Genomic DNA, 20,836 nt, shown 5'->3' with positions numbered 1-20,836 from the left:
ACAATCTATATCTATGCAATCAGCTATGCAATCTTTACCCCCTAAGAACTTAAGGAAGGCCAGTTTTCCAGTATCTGGATTTCAACCCCAGCTCAAGAGTAGAGGAATCAAACCACTAGACCTTCCCCAAAACAGGACGGTCCTCTGGCCTTCTCAAACTACACGCACAGGGTATTGCAACAAAACATTTCCATTCAGGGGACCAGGATCTAATTCCTGTGCATATAATTCTGATCACCACTGTCAGTCTATGAACTGGCTGAACCTGTGGAAGAGAATTAAAAAATGGTGCCGCGATAAAGGTTGAACTTTTCTAATCTAGCACTCTATAGTCTGACAACATCCGCTGTCCAGCATGGTTTTAGTTAGCCGAATGTCCACTTATCGTGGGTGTGGCCGAGTTTCCAGTTGTCCCATGAAGTTTGTTTACAGCCACCGGTCCTGGCTCTCAGTGTTTTGTACTGTTTAGGTTTAATTTGCCCCTAAGTATCTTCTGAAAGCCCAGTAAGCAGTGGAAGTCTTGATAATTCTACTAGACCAGTGGTTCCCAACCTTTTCACTAGCGTAGACCCCCAATCACTCACCCCAAACCATTCGCAGACTACCAAAGCCAATTCTACCCACTACGCACGCTTCGTTGAATGAAAACAGGAAACCACAACATTGATTTTCAGACAGCCACTAATAACATTATTGGAAAATATTTAATATTAAAATAATAACAGTGTAACTTTGCAATTTATTTAAAACTTATCTTCTATGACCATTTTTATTTATCTGTTATTTTTTTCATGGACCTCCTGCAATACCCTCACAGACGCCAGGCTGGGAACCACTGAACTGACTAGACAAAACTGACCTCCCATGGTCAGGCAAATTCTCTCATTCAGTACCAGGTCCCAGGGGAGCCAGCCTAGAAACGTTCAACCTCTATTATAATCCTACTTCCCACCAATGCTTCCAACAGAAGTTTCTCCCTAATTTCAATTAAATAACCCTGAGCACGCCCACCACAAAGCTCTGAATGCAATATCTTACTATAACAAACGCAGCATTGCAGAACTTTTGATATTAAATACCAAGAAAGGAAAACAACTCCCAAAGGCCAGCAGGACTGTACTACATTCCAAGTGAAGACAATTAAACTGAGGGTATGTCTATATTTACAGGGTGTGGGGTGGTGACACGCCACGATTGATCTTCCAAGGATTGATTGTGCTGTGTGTGTAAAGATGCAGCAAAATTGATCTCCCTGAGCTCGGCCATCGACCCTGGTACTCCATGTTGCCACGTATGTCGGTGTGAGTCTGAAGAGGCCTAATCTACCCCAGAAAACAAAGTTGATCCTGATACACCGATTCTAGCTATGCTACTGGCATGGCTAGAATTGTGTATCTGGGATTGACTTTCATCCCTAGTGTAGACCAGACCTAAGACTCCATCAAGAACACTGAAATACCTCTAGCAGCAGGATCAGCTGTAAGTAATCCCAAAGCCTGAATGCTGTAAGTAGGGATGGGGTGTTAGCCTCCCCTCTTCTGAGAGAATTAAATTCTGGAGGGAGTCTTTGCTGCCCATATACATACTCAACCGGATTTTTTTGAATTGTTTTCCACTGGTTCAGCTAAGCATGGACAAAAGGCTCCAAGACTGAAAAACTGTTAGTGATGCAAAGTCCATGGTATTAATAAACAGTTTCAGTCTGGACCAAGACAGGTTATATGACCAAAAGTCAGGAAAGCTCATCTATATTTATTAGTAGAACTCATCGAAGAATAAAGATTGATTCTCTTTAGCTACTTCTACACTGGACCCTCCCTTTCGAAAGGTGCATGCAAACTCGCCAGGCTGAAAATGCAAATGAGGGGCTGATATGACTATTCAGCACCTCATTTGCATAATAGCAGCCACTTGCCGTGCCAAAAGTGTTGCTTTCGAAATGTAAAATAGCCGTGCAGATAGGTCTCCTTTGAAAGGAAGCTCCATTTTAGAAAGCACCCTTCTTCCTAATTTGTTTTGGGGAGAAGGGTGCTTTTGAAAATGGGTCTTCTTTTTCAAGGAGCCCCATCCACATGGCTACTTTACATTTCAAAAGCAGTACTTTGGTGAATGGTTACTGTTAGGCAAATGAGGCACTGAATATTCATCAGAGCCTCATTTGCATTTCCAGTCTGTTTGCATTCCCCTTTCAAAACGGAGGGGCCAGTGTAAATGTAGCTTTTTAAACCAATTTACTGACTTCTCCCTCTTGGCCACTATTTTATCTGAAAACAGACCAGCCTGCCATAGAACTACCTGGCAGAATAATTTACCTTCTCATTTATTCTACTCCAATATTGCTATCAGGATTAGAACAGCAGACCTTGACGGACCATTCAATAACCCTGTGTTCCCCAAGAAGGCAGAGCCTGAATTAAAGAAAACCCTTATGACCCTGTTCACTTACTTTAAAATCCTGTCGATGATTAACAGAGACTCTCTGGCCATGTCTACACCATAAAAATAACTTCAAAGTTGCTGACTTCGAAGTTGAGCACCTACACACACCCTGTTTCAAAGCATGGCACTACTCCATTCCCGGGAATGGAGTAAGGACTTTGAAGTTGGGCTCCCTTAACTAACTTCGTAGTAAAGGAAAGCGTGTAGACTCTCTGCAGGCTACTTCGAAGCAGCGCCTAACTTCAAAGTTAGTTCCTAGTGTAGATGCACCCTCTGAGTAGCTGAAAGGCATTCGCTCCTCTCACCACTCTGACTGCAATCTGGAAAAAAAAGTGACATTTCATGTACTTTTAAAGTGCGGGTTTATTGCTCTGTGAAGAACTGGGGACTCGTATGATCTGCAGGAGTCAGTCTGTTTCTCTTCTAGGTATATATCTGGCTCCCATTACCATCACGTTCAAGCAGCTAACAGTCATGAGGATGTTTTCTTGGTCATTTTTTTTGTACCCAATGCCAAACTTCACAGTCTTTACCTCTCTCATCTGTGATTCCCCCCACCCCCTTTCTTTAAAGCATCTATTTTTAAAAATTCTTTCCCATAGCATATTTTCTACATACTCAGTGAACTTTCCTGTGAAACAGCTTCTAGCGCACAGATGAAAAAAATCTCTAGGGCACAATGCCCACATGTTCCAAGCACATATTAGCATATTCAAAAGAGTAAGAAGAAAATTGTATTTAAAAATTTAAATCTCTTCTGATGGTGCTGAATATTTTAATCTTTTGCACAGTAAGAACATTGGAAAGAGATGGTGCGAACTTTGCCCTGGCACTCAGTTTTAAAATACGCTGCAGTTGAGATGTGACCTTTGGTAGCTTAAATGAAAAACAAAACTTTGAGAGAGGAGGAAGACCTTTAAAGGCAAAGGGCTGAAACTTTCAGGTACAGTAGTGACCTCTTTCACTTCTAGTATTGTAAATTTACTAAAATGCCAGTGACACAAACTCCTAGTTTATAATCAGAGGGCAACCAAATGCGTTTCTCTCGAGAGGAGAGCTGCGAGCTTTTGAACTGAATGAGCAGTGACTTATGTTTTAGGTACTTTCCAAAGTCTGTCTGAAATAGCACAGCAAGGGGCTTTCCATGCCGGGAGTGTTGCTGCTGCTGAAGGAAATAACACACATTGCTGCTTTCAGATGACACAGCACAGCCTTAAGCACACAGTACAGAAAAGCTGTGACACCACAGCACCTTTCTGCAACCCTGCTTACCTAATGGTTGTGCCTGTACTAGCAATTTACAAAGGCTAGACCTGGCTTGACATATTTATTAAGCTTGTCCCCTAACTAAACAGCTCTTCACAAAGCCCACAATGATTAAGTTTGATTAGGATATTGGGCATAACAGCCCTCCAACACTCACTACAGGCTGCACCTCCAAAAACCGGCCCTCTCTTGTCCGGCAACATCCCTCATCTGGGGAGAATGAGGGTTGTTCCTGGACCAGAGACAGGGCAGGAAGGCAACCAGCTGGCAGCCCTGCAGGGGGGCAGTGAGGCTGCGCTGGAGGTGACATCTCTCGCCAACCCCCCGTAGGGCTGGAGAGCTGTGGCTGGGGGCCGGCTGCAGTAGCGAGCCGCCTCCGGAAAGCTGGGGAGCCGTGGCCAGAGGGCCAATGGGGGGAGAGAGACAGAGGCATTAACGCCCCCCCCCCCCGCCCCCGGTTCAGCAAAACCTCTTGCTCAGGACCAGACGTCCCTAGGGTGCCAGACAAGGGAGGTACAACCTGTAACATACAATCCTAACCTTGCTACAATGGGAAAGAGATGTGAGGTATCAGAGAAATCAACTACTACAGCTGCCAGACCCCCTCTCCGCTTCCTTGGGACACAACAGCCACTGCGAATGCCCAAACCTTACTTCACTCCAGGGGAAACTCTGCGCTCTGCAGAAAACGTGTCTGCCCGCAGATTTCTTTGCTTCCCTGCAGAGTGACAAGGAAGCTGATGGAAGATGAGTAGGGGTGTGAGGGGCTGGGGGTGCCCATGGGTGTATTTTGGGGGGCACTGTTCCCCAAACAGAGGTGAGATGAGGCACAGGGGGTCATAGGCTGCTCCTCCCGCCACGGTTCTGTGAGCGCAAAGCTGCCCAGCTGAGAGAGCCACTAGGCTCTGCCCACTCTGCAGCTGGATGCTGCCCCCTGAGCCCTAGTGCTGGCTGTGCTGCCTTCTGTGTGCTGAGAGCCACCCCGTCTCCGGTACAACAGGGTGCCCAAGATGGGCCAGGGCAGAGGGGGGCTGGGGGAAAGAGACAGTAGGGAAGGAAGGAGGGTTAGACGGGGAGGCAGTGGGGTGGGATGGGGAAGAGAACGGGGCGGGGAAGCAGGCTCCATCATGCACAGCTGCTGCTGCTGGGGCTCCCCTCTTAAGCAAGCCCCTCGAATCCCCACCCCACAACTCCCGCATCTCCTAAATCTGGGCTACCCCACTGAGCCCCAACCAACTTCTGGCAAACCCCAGCCCTAGCAAGGCCCTCATCCCATGCACCTGGCCCCCCTCGCTCAACCCCAACCACCTTCACCTTGATCTACCTGCAGAATCCCACGGCCCCTGAACCGGGACACCCACCCCCACCAGCCTCTCTGAATTCAGATCCCCAACTGCGCTGCCCACCCCCAGACTACCCCACAGAGACCCCTCCTTTCCCACGCTTGGATCCTTCACATTAATCCCTTCCCTACACTGAGAACCTGGCAGGCTCAGCCAGCCTGCCAGCCTGCCGACACCTGCTGCTGAGGGGCAGGCCCAGATGGTTTCTGAGGCCGGCTTGACCTTTGCACTGTCTGGATCAAGTGCAGGCTCAGTGCCAGGTCCCTATCTGGGGTGGGGGAAATTTGCTGGAGGTGGAAGATCAACCTGCGTGCAACCAGTGACCTGTGCTCCCTACTGCCAAGCTGGAGCCTCCACATTTAGTAACAAATAAAGTGTTCACAATTTTAAAATATTGTGTGCACAATTGTTCTCTGTTTGGTGCAGAATTCCCTCCAAAGCATTGCTTGTCTCTCCGACTAGCGTTCCGAGCTCTGAGCTGCCCAGCATGGTAGCCTTAGATGTTTCCACTGGACTGCCTTGGATGGACTTTATTTTATTTTAGCAAAATAATCTTGAATGTTTTCTGACTGTTAAAAGGAGAGTCAGAAAAGGTTAGTGCTTATCAGCTCCCTCTCAAATGCACACAGCCCATTCCACTCAGAGGGGGCCTCTACACCAAGTTATTTTGAAATAACTAACAGTTTCAAAATAACTTTGTGAGCAGCTACACAACTGTTGTTTCCAAATAATTCTGAAATAGCGGACACCTTATTTCTGATTTGGTAACCCCAGTCCATGAGGAATGGATATTCCGGAATAAGGGATGTGTAGACAGGGAGTAGGAGCTATTTCGAAACAAACTTTTCCCAAATAGCTTATTCCAAAATAATTGGAATTTAACTAGAACACCAAGGCTAATGCCCCTAAGTATGCAAGAATCCTATAAGGTTTTCTGAATTGCTACCCAAGATCATGCTCCTCAAGTTAATATTTTCCCCAAAAGGGAGATTTACTTCTGACAGCAAATGCCCCAGATCATGCTAGGCTTTGGTGAAGTGCTGACTGCCAAGGAAAACTGCTATCTTATGAATTACCACCAACACAGCCTGTGACTCTTTTCCTTGGAGATCTGTTGTCAAAGCAGTGACCAAGCCCAGCCTTGTCGCCTGTGAAATCTTACAGGACCACACTTAATTTGTCCCTGAAGGAACTACCCTCATGCCCTTGATTGAAAAGCCAATGGAATTAAAGTTCTAACCGCCTCTCAAACATACTTCCAAACTAGTCAATAGCTGATTAAAGTGAAGAGCCTGAACACATTACTTCCAGGCACAGCTCTAATTTACCTTAATTGAGCTGGGTTCACTTATCCAACATGTGAATTTGGCCCCACCTATTAAAATGGGACTCAAAAGTTCATGCTAAGACCTGCCAGTCATACAGAACAGACTAAGGAACCCAGCAACCTGTAGATTTCAAAAACACTAATATGAATCCTCAGCAACCACACTGGTATCATAAGAACGACCACACTGGATCAGACCAAAGGTCCATTTCACGCAGTTTTCTGTCTTCTGCCAGTGCCTAAGGTCAGGTGCCTCAGATGGAAAGGACAGAACAGGTAATCATCAAGTGAACCATCCCATCATGTGTTCTCAGCTTCTGACAAACAGAGGCTAAGGACACCATTCCTGCCCATCCTGACTAACAGCCACTGATGGACCTAACCTCCACAAACTTATCTAGTGCTTTTTTGAACCCTGTTAGTGTCTTGGTGTTCACATCATCCTTCTGGCAGGGAGTTCCACCAGCTGACTGTGCTTTGTGTGGAAAAGTATTTCCTTTCTTTTAAACCTCATCATCAACCATGGGCTCAGCATCCATTGGTGTCCAATGCCTCCCTCACTATTTCCTTCCACCTTTCATTGTCCAGTGTGGAGTGACTTAGTTTCTTTAGACTAGCTATGCACCAATCTACTATATCATCTACCCATTCTCTGTGGGGTCTGCCTCTCCTATTCGAACCGTCCATTATGCCGAATACCAGGGTCTTGACTTTTCGTTCATCGTTCATTCTGCAGATATGCCTGAATAGCTGTAGCTTCCATTGTATAACCATCGGCAGTAGGTGCTCTTTCAGCTGTATCTTGCTGTAATTCCTTGTTGGTGATTTTCTGCATCCATCCTATTCTCAAGATCTTTCTAGAACAACTTCTCTCGAACGCCAATATCCTTCTCTTTGAATCATTTGTATTACCCATATCTCACACCCGCACAACATGCTACTGCATTCATGTTTTGAAGACACTCAGCTTTGTTCCTAAGCTAATCACTTTGCTTTTAAACATGCATTTGGTGACCTCCTAGTTCTTGTGCTGTAGAAAGAAGCAAATGTTCTTCTTTATTCATTCTCTCCACACCAATCATGACTTTATAGACATCTATCACATCTCTCCTTATTTGTCTGTTTTTCAAGCTGAAAAGTTACAGCCTCATTAACCCCTTCTCATATTGCAGCTGTTTCATATCCCTAATCATTTTTGTTGCCCTTTTCTAAACCTTTTCCAATTCCAAGATACCTTTTCTGAGATGGAGGGACCATATTCGCATGCCCTATTCAAGATTTGGGCATACCATGGATTTATAGAGGCAATACACCATTTTCTGTCCTATTATTGATCCCTTTCTTAATTATTCCCAACATTCTCTTTGCCCTTTTGACTGCTGCTTTACCATGCATGACTGTTTTCAGAGAACTACCCACAATGACTGCGAGATCTCTTTCTTGAGTGGCAACAACTAAGTTAGATGTCATCGTTTTGCATGTAATAAGTGGGATTATGTTTTCAAATACGCATTAGTTCACATTTATCAGCGCTAAATTTCATCTGCCATTGTGTTGCCCAGTCACCTAGTTTTGTGAGATTTTTCTAAGCTCTTCACAGTCTGCTGTGGACTTAACTATCTTGAGCAGTTTTGTATCATTTGCAAATTTTGCCATACTCCTGTTTACCCCTTACTCCAGATAATTAATAAATTTGTTGGATAGACTGATCCCAGTACGGATCCCGTGGGACACTACTAGTTACCTCTAAAACTGACCACTTATTCCTACCCTATCTTTTAATCAGATATTAATCCAAGAGAGTAATTTCCCTCTTATGCCATCACAGCTTACTTTGCTTAGCAGCATTTGCTAAAGGACTTTGTCAAAGGCTTTCTGGAAACCTAAGTATATTAATGGCCACTGGATCCACCTTGTCCACATGCTTGTTGACCATCTTGAAGAATTCTAGTAGATTGGTGAATCACAATTTCCATTTACAAAACCCATGTTGACCTTCCCCCCCAACAAATTATGTTCGTCTATGTGTCTTGCAATTCTGTTCTTTACTATAGTTCCAACAATTTACCCAGTACTAAAGGAAGACTTATTAGCCTGTAATTGCCAGGATCACTTCTAGAGCCCTTTTTAAAAATTGGCATCACATTCGCTATTTTCCAGTCATGTGGTACAGAAGACCTTTTAAAGGATAGGTTACAAACCACAGTTAGTAGTTCCTGCAATGTTGAGAGCCTTCAGAATTTTCTTGGGTGAATGCCATCTGGTCCTCATGATTTATTGGTTTAGTTTATTAATTTGTTCCAAAACCTCCTCTAATGACACTTTATTATCAGACAGTTCCTCAGATAACTCACCTAAAAAGAATGGCTCAGGTTTGGGAATCTCCATTACCTCCTCAGGCTGATGCAAAAAATTAATTTAGTTTCTTTGCAATTACATCATCATCCTTGAGTACTAGTTTAGCATCTCAACCATCCAGTGGCCCTCTGCCTGTTTAGCAGGCCTTCTGCTTCTGATGTTCTTAAAAAATTCGGGGGCTTTACTTTTTGAGTTTTTCAAATTCCTAGCTCTTCAAATTCCTTTTTGGCCTTCCTAATTATATATATTACAATTCATTTGCCCGGAAGGAATCTCACTTTTGGCATTGTACCTTTTAATTTCTGTAACTCATTGCCTCATTTTTGTGCAGTTCCCCCCTTTCCGAAATTAAGTGCCACGGTGTTGGCTGCTGTGGTGTTTTTTCCTACCATGGGGCTGTTAAATTTAATTATATTATGGTCACTGTTTCCAAGCAGTCCAGCTATATTCACCTCTTGAAACAGATCTTGTGCTCCACTTAGGACTCTATCAAGAAGTGCTTCTCCTTTTGTGGATTCCAGAACCAGCTTCTCCAAAAAAGCAGTCATTTAAGTTGTCAAGAAACTTCATCTCTGCATCTGCATGGGAATATTTCCACGGGAATGTATGGCACATTTAAATTAAGATCTGGCAATAAGCTTCCAAGAAATTATGGAATTCCCATCATTGTTAGTTTTTAAGAACAGGCAGGACAAACGCCAGGTCAGGCTGGTCCTGGCTTATAAACCTTAGTCAGCCACCTGTGCTTGACTAGATGGCCACTGGCCCTTCCTGCCCAATATTTTTATGATTATAGTTGTTGAGAAGCTTTTTGGGTTGATACAGTAAAAAGTCTGGGATATGGTGTATTGGAAAAAAGCGTGAATCTTGGTCATCACTGAAGAAAATGTAGTTGGTCTGCAGGACCATACAAAGAATTTGAAAACTTCTCCAGTCAGAGACACAATCACCTAAATTAGACTTGGAAATCTCCAAAAACTCCAGAAGAGCAGAGCTTATCCAGGTTTGAGTTATTGCAGCTGAATGCTCAGTTGCCAATGGCTAATGCCAGCAGGAACTTGTTCAAGTGCCTTGCCCATCACCACTCATGCACAAGGAAGGAGAAAGCCCAATGAAGAGATATATGGAAGATTCACTCTTGTATTTACCTCATATTCTTTAATAGTCCCTTTCCACGTACAGCCATCATTAATACAGACAGACGGCAGACTTTCCACCTCCCGACGAGCTGCATTATCTGGGAAAGCCTCAAATGGGAAAAGCAAAGAGAAGTTATTCTGGGATTGCAGCTTTGATCTAGTCTCCTGATTCTTCATGCACCATTGTTACAAAAAATCTTCCCAAATGTGTTGTTCCACAATACCCTTAAAGATGTATCTGTGCCTCTGGTAGCTCCTACAGCCTTGGCCAGAGCTAGTTTAACCAAGAGCTAAAAACAGCTCACCTGTATGTTAATATAGCTCAAAACAGGTATTCATAATGTTAGAATGTATTTAGACTCTTGGAAATCCTTGAAAATTGCTGCATATACTAATCTCACATGTCATGTTTGTATTCCATGCTATTTGGAAATATGAAACTTCTGCTTCATGGTTCTGAAAATGTTTGCTCTGAACTTGTGAACACAGGCACAGGAATCACACACCCCACCCATTAATGAGGCCTATCAAGATTAAATGAACCACTAAGGAACATCATGATGTGTAGGATTTGTGAATAGACCTATCACGCCTTGGAAATGTGCATGAAAGGGAGCGGTGTTGCTGTAAGATCATTTGTGCAGCTGCCCTATCCTGGTAAGAGGGAGCTCTCCCATATAGCAATAGCTACGTCCACAGGGGAAATTTTCTCACAGATATAACCTATGCACACTGCCACTATTCAGAGAAACTTATGTTGCTCAGGCAGGTGGTTTCCCCCCCATCCCATGAGTTACACAGGTTTTGCTGACAAAACTGATAATGAAGATATTGCTGCAGTGTAAAAGATAAAGCAGGGCCACAGTTCATTTCTTTGCTGTTTGAACTACAGAGCTTGCACTGGGCCAGCTGCACCACTGCTAATGCAGATGCTCTAAGGGGAGTGAAAGCCTATCAACCTTATTACTCCAGCCCCTGTGAGCAGCCATAGCTATCTCACACCAACACAGTGCTGTCCACCCCAGTGGTCAGGTCACTGTTCCTTGGGAAAGGAAGGGGGTGACTTATTCACACCCTTGAGCAACATAACTGATACTGAGCTAAGCTTTAATGGGTATATAGCCTTAGGCAGACAGCCCCTTGGACTGTCCAGAATGACATTATGAACTGACAAATTACTACATCTCTGGGAACCCTAGATGATAAGTCATGTATCTCTGCTTGCTTGATTTAACCTGTAAATAACTTTGTTATTTCTCTTTCCTAATTAATAAGCCTGAAAGCTGAGGATGCGGCTCTTACACATGAAAGCTCATTACCTAATCATTTTTTTAGTCTTTATGGTGCTACAGGACTGCTTGTTATTAAGAGACCTTTAGTTAGTTAACTACAGGACCGGCCTGAGGTAGTGTCTTTGGTGTGAGAACTAAAATACAAACTGATCTGGGCTATGGCAGAATTTGAGCATTTGGGTTTTCTAAAGTAAGTAACCTTTTATCACTAAGCCCAACTTGTCTGGGTGTCCAGATAGACTAGAGTGCCTAAGAGGTCTGTGACTCTGTGGGTAAGACCGTTACAGTGACCTAGGAGTTGACATCTGTTGCTGGATTGGTGAAATCTAATTACAACATACATCACCAGTACGGGTTAAGTACCCTGTTGTTCACAATCTGTTCTGAGTTAGGCAATCATGCTTGTGAGCCACTCTAGACTGCATGACAGCATCTATGACAAGTCTATATTGCAGAGTTTAAACAGATAATCTGTTTGGGAATTTTAGAAGTTGGGAAATCAACTGCAGCACTAATCATTACACTCAGGGTACAGAACTCAGACCTACTAAGACAATGGAGTCCATCTTTCTTAGGTACCAGTCTCTGATCTCATGCTCTAAATACAAATAGGAAATGTTTATAAACGTGTTCTCTGTCTTGGAGAGGTCTTACTTACCGAATTTGTTTCTAAAACAGAAACTCCTTCTTCATATAGTCCTTCCCGAATACAGGCTGCACACTTCTGAGGCCCAAAGCTAATGACGAAAAAAAATCAGCCGCAAAGTAAAAAGATTCAAGCTGAATTTGTGATTCAGTGCCAACAGAGGCTTCTCAAGAGATCCTTCAAGGTCAATGAAGGTTTATTTACATAAGCATATTCTGAAAACACCAAATGGAACTCTTTACTACCATACTTCTTGCATTTCTTGATTGACCCTATACATTTCTGTTCTATTTTAGATATTTTGTTCTTGTACTATTATTTATTCTGGTTTTCTTTCTCTCATGGTTAGCTGTTCTTATATTTAACTTTCCGCCATGCTCTTAAAAGTAAAGACTGAGAAATTAAAAAAGTCAGTTGAAACTTCTTTTGCAAGCATAAAATGTATGTTTACATTTCACACTGTGGCCTTATTACCAAGCAGGGATCTCCAAGGAGCAAATTCTTTACACGGCCCTGACAGTCACTTACAATAGCGCTTAATAAAGGTGGATCAGCCTCTGCGGACCACCTGGTCTTTGTCACACCCAATTATTCTCCTGGGTTTTGGCCTAATCATACCACCTAAAGAATACAACAAATTCAGGAAATTCTGGGTATGTCTACACAGAATTTTGGATCCAATGGGAAGGAACTTCCCAGCCCAGACTGACAGACATGGATTGTGCTAGTTCTCTAAAAATAGCTGTGTAGACAGTGCTCTGAAGTTACAGCAGGTACTGAAGCTCAAGCTCTGAAGCTTGGGGAGAGAGCTGGGCTTCAGAGCACAAGCTTCCAGCCTGAGCTGCAACTTAAAAAGCTGTCTACACGCTGATTTAAAGCATTAGAACAATCCCTACTAGCCCAAATTGGTCGACCCAGGCTGGGAGGCTCTTTTCTACTGACTGCAAAATGCTGTGTAGACATGCTCTCTAGGGCATGAAGAGGACCAGCTGCTGAAATTAAGAGACAGAATAAACTATAGCCCTCACTCACAACACACTGAAAATAAGGCTCTGTTTTCTGTTTTGCTTTCCTTTGCTTCCATTCATTGTGTGCAGACCAGAGAGGGATAAATTACCTTATAAGTTTCTTCAGGCAGTTAGAACAGTAACGGTGTCCACACTGAGCTTGAAATGGCCTCCTCAGAATATTCTTACACTCAGAACAAAGGTATTTGCCCTCCAACGTAGTCCCAAGTATCTCTTTTGGAAATCCAAGCAGGTTTAACTCCAAAGAACCAGGTGGAGTCAGGTTTGCTGCTGCCATGTGAACCAAAAAACCCCAGTTGTGGTTCAAGAGCCTGAAAAGGGAAGAATGTTTTGTCTCATTTGATTACTCTGTTCTCAGCTGGGCAAGGTTCATCCTTCACTACCTTAACTGCATTTATGAGAGCATGTTATACTAGGCACCTGAGAGGCACCATTAAGCTTGTTATTCCAAAGCACAGGTCTACAGTGTATTATATACACTGAAACAGCCACCTGGGCAGATTTCTTCTTCTGGCAACTCTAACATTAAATCTGAAACTAAAAAAGGAGGTGGTGTGTCCTTGCATAGTTCCTTAGTTATGGGAAAAGAAACAGGACAAATTGCTGTCCCCAGTCCAAAACAAGAGAGACCCCAAGATGGGAACAATGACCTAATGTCAAACTGATAATAGTAATAAAAAATAAAGACCCACCCAAACTTCTGAAAAGATTGGTGTGGAGCTAGTCTACAGAAACTAAGCCACTCTGCACTGGACAGGGAAAGCCGGAAGGAAATAGCGAGAGAGGCATCATACACCAACGATCGCTGAGCCCACGGTTATTGATGATGATGATGAGCCTTCTGAAAACTTCCTACAGATCAAGTGACACAGCCATGATCCAGCATCACATACTTTCATCTCTGTCAGCTGTCAAAATACACTGTCATTCTTTATAAGGCCAGGGGCTCACTTGAGTCACAAAGAGAACCTGTACGAACAACCAAGACCTGACTTATGGACCAGATATAGCCAGGTTCAGGTCCCTTCAAAGCTACTAGATTTCTTTGACTATGTAGCCTAAGGAGAGGAATGAGATACTGGAATAAAACGCAGTTTAGTTATTTGTTTTACCACATGTGCCACACAGAAAACCTCCCTCCCATTGCTGCCATACGTGGGCTAAACCAGAAGATGCATAGCCTCCGCCTATGCCAAAGTTTGACCGAGTTCCAAGCAACTAGAATTTAAATCTGGTGTACTCTGAGGCCACATCTACATCACCACCATAACATCAGCACAGATGTGGTGCTGCAGTGGTAGGACTGTAGAATAGATAAGCATGGCCAATCTGCGGCTCTTTGACCAATGAAATACAGCTCCAGCTCTAAGCCAAATGCTAGGACTGCTCACCACCGCTCTATGCACATACCCCAGCACCTGGAGGGAAAAGTAGGTGGCAGTGCTTCCACTGAGTCCCAGACATAATGGGCATTGGGTTAGAGTAGAGGGCTGGGGGTGCCTGGCTCTGGGGTAGGGGTGGAGGATTGGGTTAGAGCACGTGCGGGGGGGGGTTGTACTGGAAGTGCAGTGAGCCACATATTATATATTTATTTTTCTACATCTATAGCTATATACACAGCTATTATATATGTATCAATACAGATATCTATGTAGATATAGAAAAATAAATACATAATACACAGCTCTCTGCAGTCTATCCACAGCTATTTCGGCTCTTAGTCTACAACTGGTTGGCCACTCCTGCGATAAGCTCTCATTAATAAGAGTGTAACACTATTACACCAACAGACTCACGTGCATATAGTGGTTGAACAATAGTAATTTGAGAATATGAACTCTAAAATCCACCATAAGCAGGCTGTGTAACTGTTTGCTTCTCTGTATAATTTTCAGCTGAATGTCATACTTGAAAGCTCTGCTGACTCAATAGCCCAGGGAGTCAACAGGACAGCAGGTCCCACCATTGTGTTTAACTACTGACACAACTTAACACTTAACTAATCAATGGAAAATGCCAACAAGGTGTCAGGTAACGTTTTCCCAAAGGGCTTTCGCAACGCCAGCTGGGCAGTCACCTGTTGGGAACTAGACTGAGGTTCACCTGCTAAGTTTAGAAAGCCCTCAGTGAACATCATCAAGGGCTATGTGTATGACAAGTTTGGTCACAGAGACTGTGACTTGGTATCCTGAAATACCACTGAGCCAACCTTCCTGGGCACCCCTCAACTTGGTGCTGCTGAGCCAGGTTGGCTAGCTCTCTCCAACACCAACACAGAGATGGGGTCACAGCCCAATGGGAAGTAATACAGACAGGGAGATCAGCTGAGGTCTGGGAAGTTTCAATGAATGGGATTTGCCTCAGCATGCAAATGCAAAGTTTCATTGAGTCCTGAACTGCAGATAAACCCAGCTTACTCTGTGTAAAGCAAAGATGGGCAATATTTTTATGGGGGCTACACTAAGATTTTGGCAAGGAGTCAAAGGACACGTTTTTCTAAAGAGGGGGAGTGGGATCTGGGATGGAGGTGGGCTGCAGAAGGGGGCTCAGGGTAAGGGACTGGGGTTCAGGACAGGCTCTGGGGTCTGAGAGGAAGTTTGGATGAATGAGGGGGTTGTAGCCTAGTGCAGTGTTTTGGGGGGCGGGGGCAGGGAGGAAGTATGGGTGCAAATGATCCTGCACTGGGGGAGGGGCATAGGAGTGGGTGCAGCGCCTGGGAGGGAGTCGGTGTTATGTCAGAGCAGCCGCTGGCCAAGAGATGTTTACCTGAGCAGCCTCCCTGCCTCCCTCACGGGGCTCTCTGTGCTGGGGGGGGGCGGGGGGAGCTTCACGCCCTCACCTCCTTTAGCTCCCATTGGCGCGTTTCATACGCCGCCCCCATCCCCAGCAAAGGCTGGAAACTGGCCAAGGGGAGCACAGAAATTTTGCTGGGTGGGGGGCGCAGCAAGAAGCGGGGGCCGGGGCCCGCCCGCCCCGTACGGAGCCTCACGCAGGGTCGGCGCCCAAGTGCTGCCCCCCGCTCGCGCGGCTCACACGCGTGCCCCCGCTCGCGCGCATGCGCAACTCCACGGCGCACATGGCAGCCCGGGACAGCGGCTCCGGCGCATCTGGGCCGTTACGTGCGTGTGCCCGGCGTGAACCCCGCGGCTGCGCACAGCGCGCCGGGCCGGGCCCGGGAGCCACGGAGCGGGCGGCCTGGGGCAGCGGCTCGGCACCTCCCGGCCGTAGAGACGGCGCTGAGCCCGCGGGGGAGCGGATCTGGAGCCCGGACGCGGGCGGCCCCGGAATTCCCCCACCCCGCGGCACACGGCCGAGCCTCGGCCCCCAGCCCCTCTTACCGGCAGCCGCGCTTCCTTCCCCGCCACACCGGAAGCGCCCCTCGAGCCACGCCCACTGCACACGCCCAGACGACGCCCCGCCCCTGCGGTTAGGCTCCGCCTCCCCGGGCCCACTGGGCGGTGGACGGGCAGGCGACGTGCGCGGCCCCGCCTCAGCGGCAAGCTCTGGGCACCTGCCCCGCTCCGCCTCTCCCCCAGTGCGGAGCCGCCACACACCCCGCGCCCTTCCTCTCACCCGCAGTCCGGAGCCCCTGTCTCCCCCCGCCTCTCTCCTGCCCTCCCCGAGCTTTCATCACCTGCTCTCCCCTTCCCCGGCTCTGCACCTTTATCACCGCTGGCCCAGAGCCTCCGTCACGCCTCTCCCCATGCCCACAGCCCCTGCCCCTCCTCAGGCCCATCCAGCCCATCCCCCCGCTCTGTGCCGCTCTCCCCCACACAGCTCCTATCCCCACCCCAGCCTGTACCCGTGACACCGCCCGACAGCACCCTGCTCTCCTCCCCAGCCCCGGGCTGTCCCTCGCTACGCAGCACCTTGCACCCGTCGCCCTGGCCCTGAGCCCATCACTCCCTGTGTGCCTGGGTCATCACCTGACCCCTTCCCTCATGCCCACAGCCCCTGCCTCCCCCAGGCCCTTGTCTGCATCCGTATTAGGAGAGCAGCGGCCATGAGCGCTAAAAGACAAGACATCACATCCTCATGTTCCATCTAAATTACATCAAAGCAATATCACAGCAGGCTGTTAAGAAGCAATCCTACCCTAATCATACCCATCATCACCAGATAAAGAAACTCCCTCTGACCGTGGTACCCTGCCTCCGCCAGGTCCACAACACAAGACAGCTCCCTGTACTTCATGCTTCTCCCCCTCTGTGTTAAAACTCACTTGGATACTGATCATTGTGCTGTACCCCTCCTTCCTCAGAACAACCGGGAGGTTCATCAGAGCATGATCTAAATCCCCCTCCCGGCTGCTGCCTCCCATTCAGATCTCACCTCATAGAGGGCCCTCTGTGCTGCTACCTGCCATGAGCTAAATTTCACTGGGTGAAATTTAATGGCTGGTGTTACACAGGAGGTCAGACTATAATCCATTCTGACCTTAAAGCTTTCTGAATCTAAAGACGGGAGAGGTGGGAGCTGTGTGCAGAATTCAACACTTCCCACACATCCAGAGATGACCCCTCCCCCCTTATATACAGTCCGTAAGCTCCTCAGGACAGGCTCCTGTCACTTTACTGAGCTTAAAATGCCAGGCACATCTGTTGTGCCGCAGAAGTAGCACTAATGAAGCTTTTCAAAAGCCCCCGTCGGCTGTAGCTTCCTCCCCACCTTAATTCAAGTTAATGAAGAATCACAGAAATTCCACTTCCCACACTTTTTGTAATCAGATGCCTCTTGCAAAACACCCCTTCACCTGATATGAGGCAGCTGAAGCAGCCACACCAGTTCCCAGCAGCATTCAAAAGAGAAACCCCTTGCTAGGAAGACTGAAAGTGAGCGCTGAAGTCTCTTTCACTTCTCAGTTCCCTTGCGGATGGTAGTTTGGGGAATGACGTGCTTTTGTTATCAGAAACAGCTGGACTCAAAAGAACAAACTGGGAACTTCCATCCATCCCACTCTCATCACTGGGATCCCAGCACCTCACCACGGTATAGAAATGAATGTGTTTCCCCACAGCTTGCTAGTGCTATTTACTCCTAGCTCTCCACGAGGTGCCCGATAGCATGGAGTCTGGCACCCTGGGGAGACCAGCACTGAATGAGAGAAGTTGCTGGATAATATTGTCTAGCATTTTACCAACATTTTCACTGCCTAGATGGCTCTTAGAAGACATTTAGGGGTAAATTACACCTAAATAACAGCCCAGAACACTGAGAGCCAGGACTGGTGGCTGGAAACACTTTATGGGATCATGAGCAACTTGGCCACACCCATGGTAAGTGTTCATCCAACTAACTAAAATCATGCCAGATTACGGATGGTGCCAGTTGAGAGTGTTCTGGATTAGAGAGGTTCAACCGGTATAATTTACATCTCTTATCCCACAGTCCAGTGCCATAATCACTGCACATATTACCTTCACTCTTCAGAAGCATACAGCTTATACTCTGTGCTTGAGAACAGCTTGGTACTTAGTGAAAGCCCATGAAAGTCAATTGAGTCTTACATAGCCTTTGGATCAGGCTGGTCCTATAATCCCTCAGGGTGAAATTCTGACCCCATTGACTTCAGTGGAGTGAGGCTGTCACCCTTATAATACAAATATGTAACCTTTCAAAAACAGACTTTTCAAATACATTCAAACTGTCCGAACACCTTAGCCTAAACCTTCCAGCTAAGGATCCCAGGTCAAATCCAGCCCAGTGTGGCAGTGGCTCAAAATCTGTCTCCTGTGAAATGAAGTGCTGATCTTGGTCTAGCTCTTAGTAGACAGGTAGACACCACACAACCCACCACCATCAACTGGCTCCATTGGCAGCCTCAGCAGAGGGGCAATGGAATGCATGGACACTGGAGAATACTCGCCCTGCTCTTCTAAGATCCAGCTGACTAGCAGAGCAGTTCAGCTTCTATCCACTCTATCTGCCTATACATCTACAGTCTATGCATTGATTATTGGTAATGCGGCTGCCAGCGCTGTGCGTGCTGGCTGGTATGTGGTGAATTTCACTCCACATAACACAATGTCTCTTTCCCCTGCTACAGATTTCCCCCTAAAAACACTAGGCAATACACCTCCCCTTACATGTAGTCCACCCAGGAGTATGAGCTGCACCCCAGTATGAAAACTGGCCTCCAAAGCCTCTTTAACACACTTGATAGCCTTAACCAAAACAGCAGCGCTCACTTACCTTTGGGAGGAGTGACGTTGCTCTCTTCAACTGGGCGAATGAACTCGACCGGGTGGTGGTTGCTGAAAACAAACAGAAAGTAGAAGTGAGATATGCCTCAGGAAGAGTCAGCAGGGGGCTGGCTTCATTTTCTTGAGAACTGAAGAGAGGGGAAGTGGAAAACAGAGCCATGTCAAAGTTCCAGGACAGCAATAGCCACACAGAGGTACTTTCACAGGGGGACTTGGCTTTGCTAAAGGTCAAACCAAAAAAGCTGTGACTTTTACAACGCTGAGTGTACATTTCAAAGCAGATCATTCTATTCTGCCTCCTTAACCACCTCATGGAGATCAATTGATAGGACTTAGCAAATGCAAGTCCTTTTGGGGGCAATGCGAGGGTCTCTGGGATCTCCTTATTATGCCCGTACCCTAGAAAAGTCCATGTCTCGGTGGGCTCCCTGTCATGTTCTCTCTAACCTTTTCTGCCCATGGGCATAATACATTTTGTTATGTGAACCAAGGCATGTATGGATGTCCACCACAAGGAGAAACACACGCTACCCACTATGCGTGACTGGATGTGTTCTGCTAATCACCTGGGCGGCACCTGAATCTCTCCTGGGTGGCTGCCCAAGTGCTCATCTTACTGGGAACACTACTCTCTGCACTGTTAGGCTGTAGCATAGCCAGATTGCCCTCTTCCCAGGGAGTTCAGTTCACCTGAAGCAAGGAAAGTCCCCTTCTGGCACAGACCTGGCACCACTGCCCACCAGGGCAGGCGGAGCTATGCCACAGCTACTCCCAGATGTTAGATTGCTGCGAGCGAGAGGAGAGGACATTGCAGATAAAGTGCTAATTGTGGCAGTCCTTGTGGCAGCTGTAACCTACACATTAAGAACAAGGGTTTCAGTGGCACTCTAAACACTACATTTTGTTACGGCATAAATTTTCAAGAAAGCACCAAGAAGTCCTGTGGCACCTTACAGACTAACAGATTTTTTGGAAGTGGGTCTTTGCCCACGAAAGCTTATGCTCCAAAAAAATCTGTTCATTTATAAGGTGCCACTGGACTTCTTGTTGTTTTTGCAGATACAGACTAACTTGACTACCCCCTGATAAGTTTTCAAGAGTTACTTCATCAGTTTCATGAATCTGAATAAGTGAGTTGCAACTCACAAAAGCTTATGCCATAATAAAAGTGTCTCAGAGGGGTATATAAACCCTGGCTTCTAATTGTCTACTCCAATAATCTGAAGAAGTGGGTCTTACCCATGACAGCTCATGACGTAATACATTTGTTGGTCTTTAAGGTGCTACAGGACTGCTTGTTATTTATAATAAAATTGTTAGTCTTCAAATTGCCTCTAGAATTCCTGTTGTTTTTGCTGAAAGGGACCAACATGACTACCTCTGAAACCTACACACGAGTGACTGAACTGGCCCCTAGCAAGTTCTGGTACTGGGAAAGGGCTGCTGGTCCCCATACTGCAACACTAGAGTGGGAACGACATACATGCACTCCAGCTCCTTCTGCATCCAAGAATACGTCTAGAACACATTAGCAACCTAAACCAGGCAATAAGCAAAAGAATACACATCACCGAGGAGAGTCTTGGTCTGGAAATCTGTAAAAGTGTCTGAAATCAGAGGAACATAATGCCAGCGTTGCCTTCATCCCATCATAGGATTACGCTGAAAGCCACACCGGCTCCCTCTATTGACAGCTAGCACCCAGGACAGCTGGGAAGTGGGCACTACCTTAGCTAGCAGTTGATGATTCTAGTGCAGCCTTGGCTGCTAGAGCTTCATCTTTTAGCTCATGCAG

At 46.3% G+C, this 20,836-nt stretch overlaps 1 protein-coding gene across 6 annotated transcripts in view; it reads right to left on the bottom strand.

Annotated features, from left to right (window-relative positions):
* Window positions 1-20,836, bottom strand: part of TRAF2 (TNF receptor associated factor 2) — a 56,425-nt gene that overhangs the window by 34,604 nt on the left and 985 nt on the right. For 2 of the 6 annotated variants that reach the window (XR_012648387.1, XM_075015734.1), the window contains exons 1-4: window positions 16,177-16,209; window positions 12,928-13,149; window positions 11,823-11,901; window positions 9,882-9,980 (exon numbers count right to left, since the gene is read on the bottom strand). Coding sequence is in view for 5 of the 6 variants with exons in the window: in XM_075015734.1 (XP_074871835.1) it covers window positions 9,882-9,980; window positions 11,823-11,901; window positions 12,928-13,115 (366 nt within the window). In the remaining variant the exon portion in view is untranslated. Of the gene's footprint in view, window positions 1-9,185; window positions 9,312-9,881; window positions 9,981-11,822; window positions 11,902-12,927; window positions 13,150-15,604; window positions 15,619-16,176; window positions 16,210-19,030; window positions 19,093-19,731; window positions 19,844-20,836 lie in introns of those variants that run through there. The other 4 variants (XM_075015735.1, XM_075015736.1, XM_075015737.1 and 1 more) reach the window with 4 other exon arrangements.

Source organism: Carettochelys insculpta, chromosome 21 (genome assembly GCF_033958435.1).
Source record: "Carettochelys insculpta isolate YL-2023 chromosome 21, ASM3395843v1, whole genome shotgun sequence".
In the NCBI taxonomy this organism is placed as follows: Eukaryota; Metazoa; Chordata; order Testudines; family Carettochelyidae; genus Carettochelys; species Carettochelys insculpta.
The sequence above is the reverse complement of the archived record's forward strand: the minus strand, read 5'-3'. Positions and strand labels throughout refer to the sequence as shown.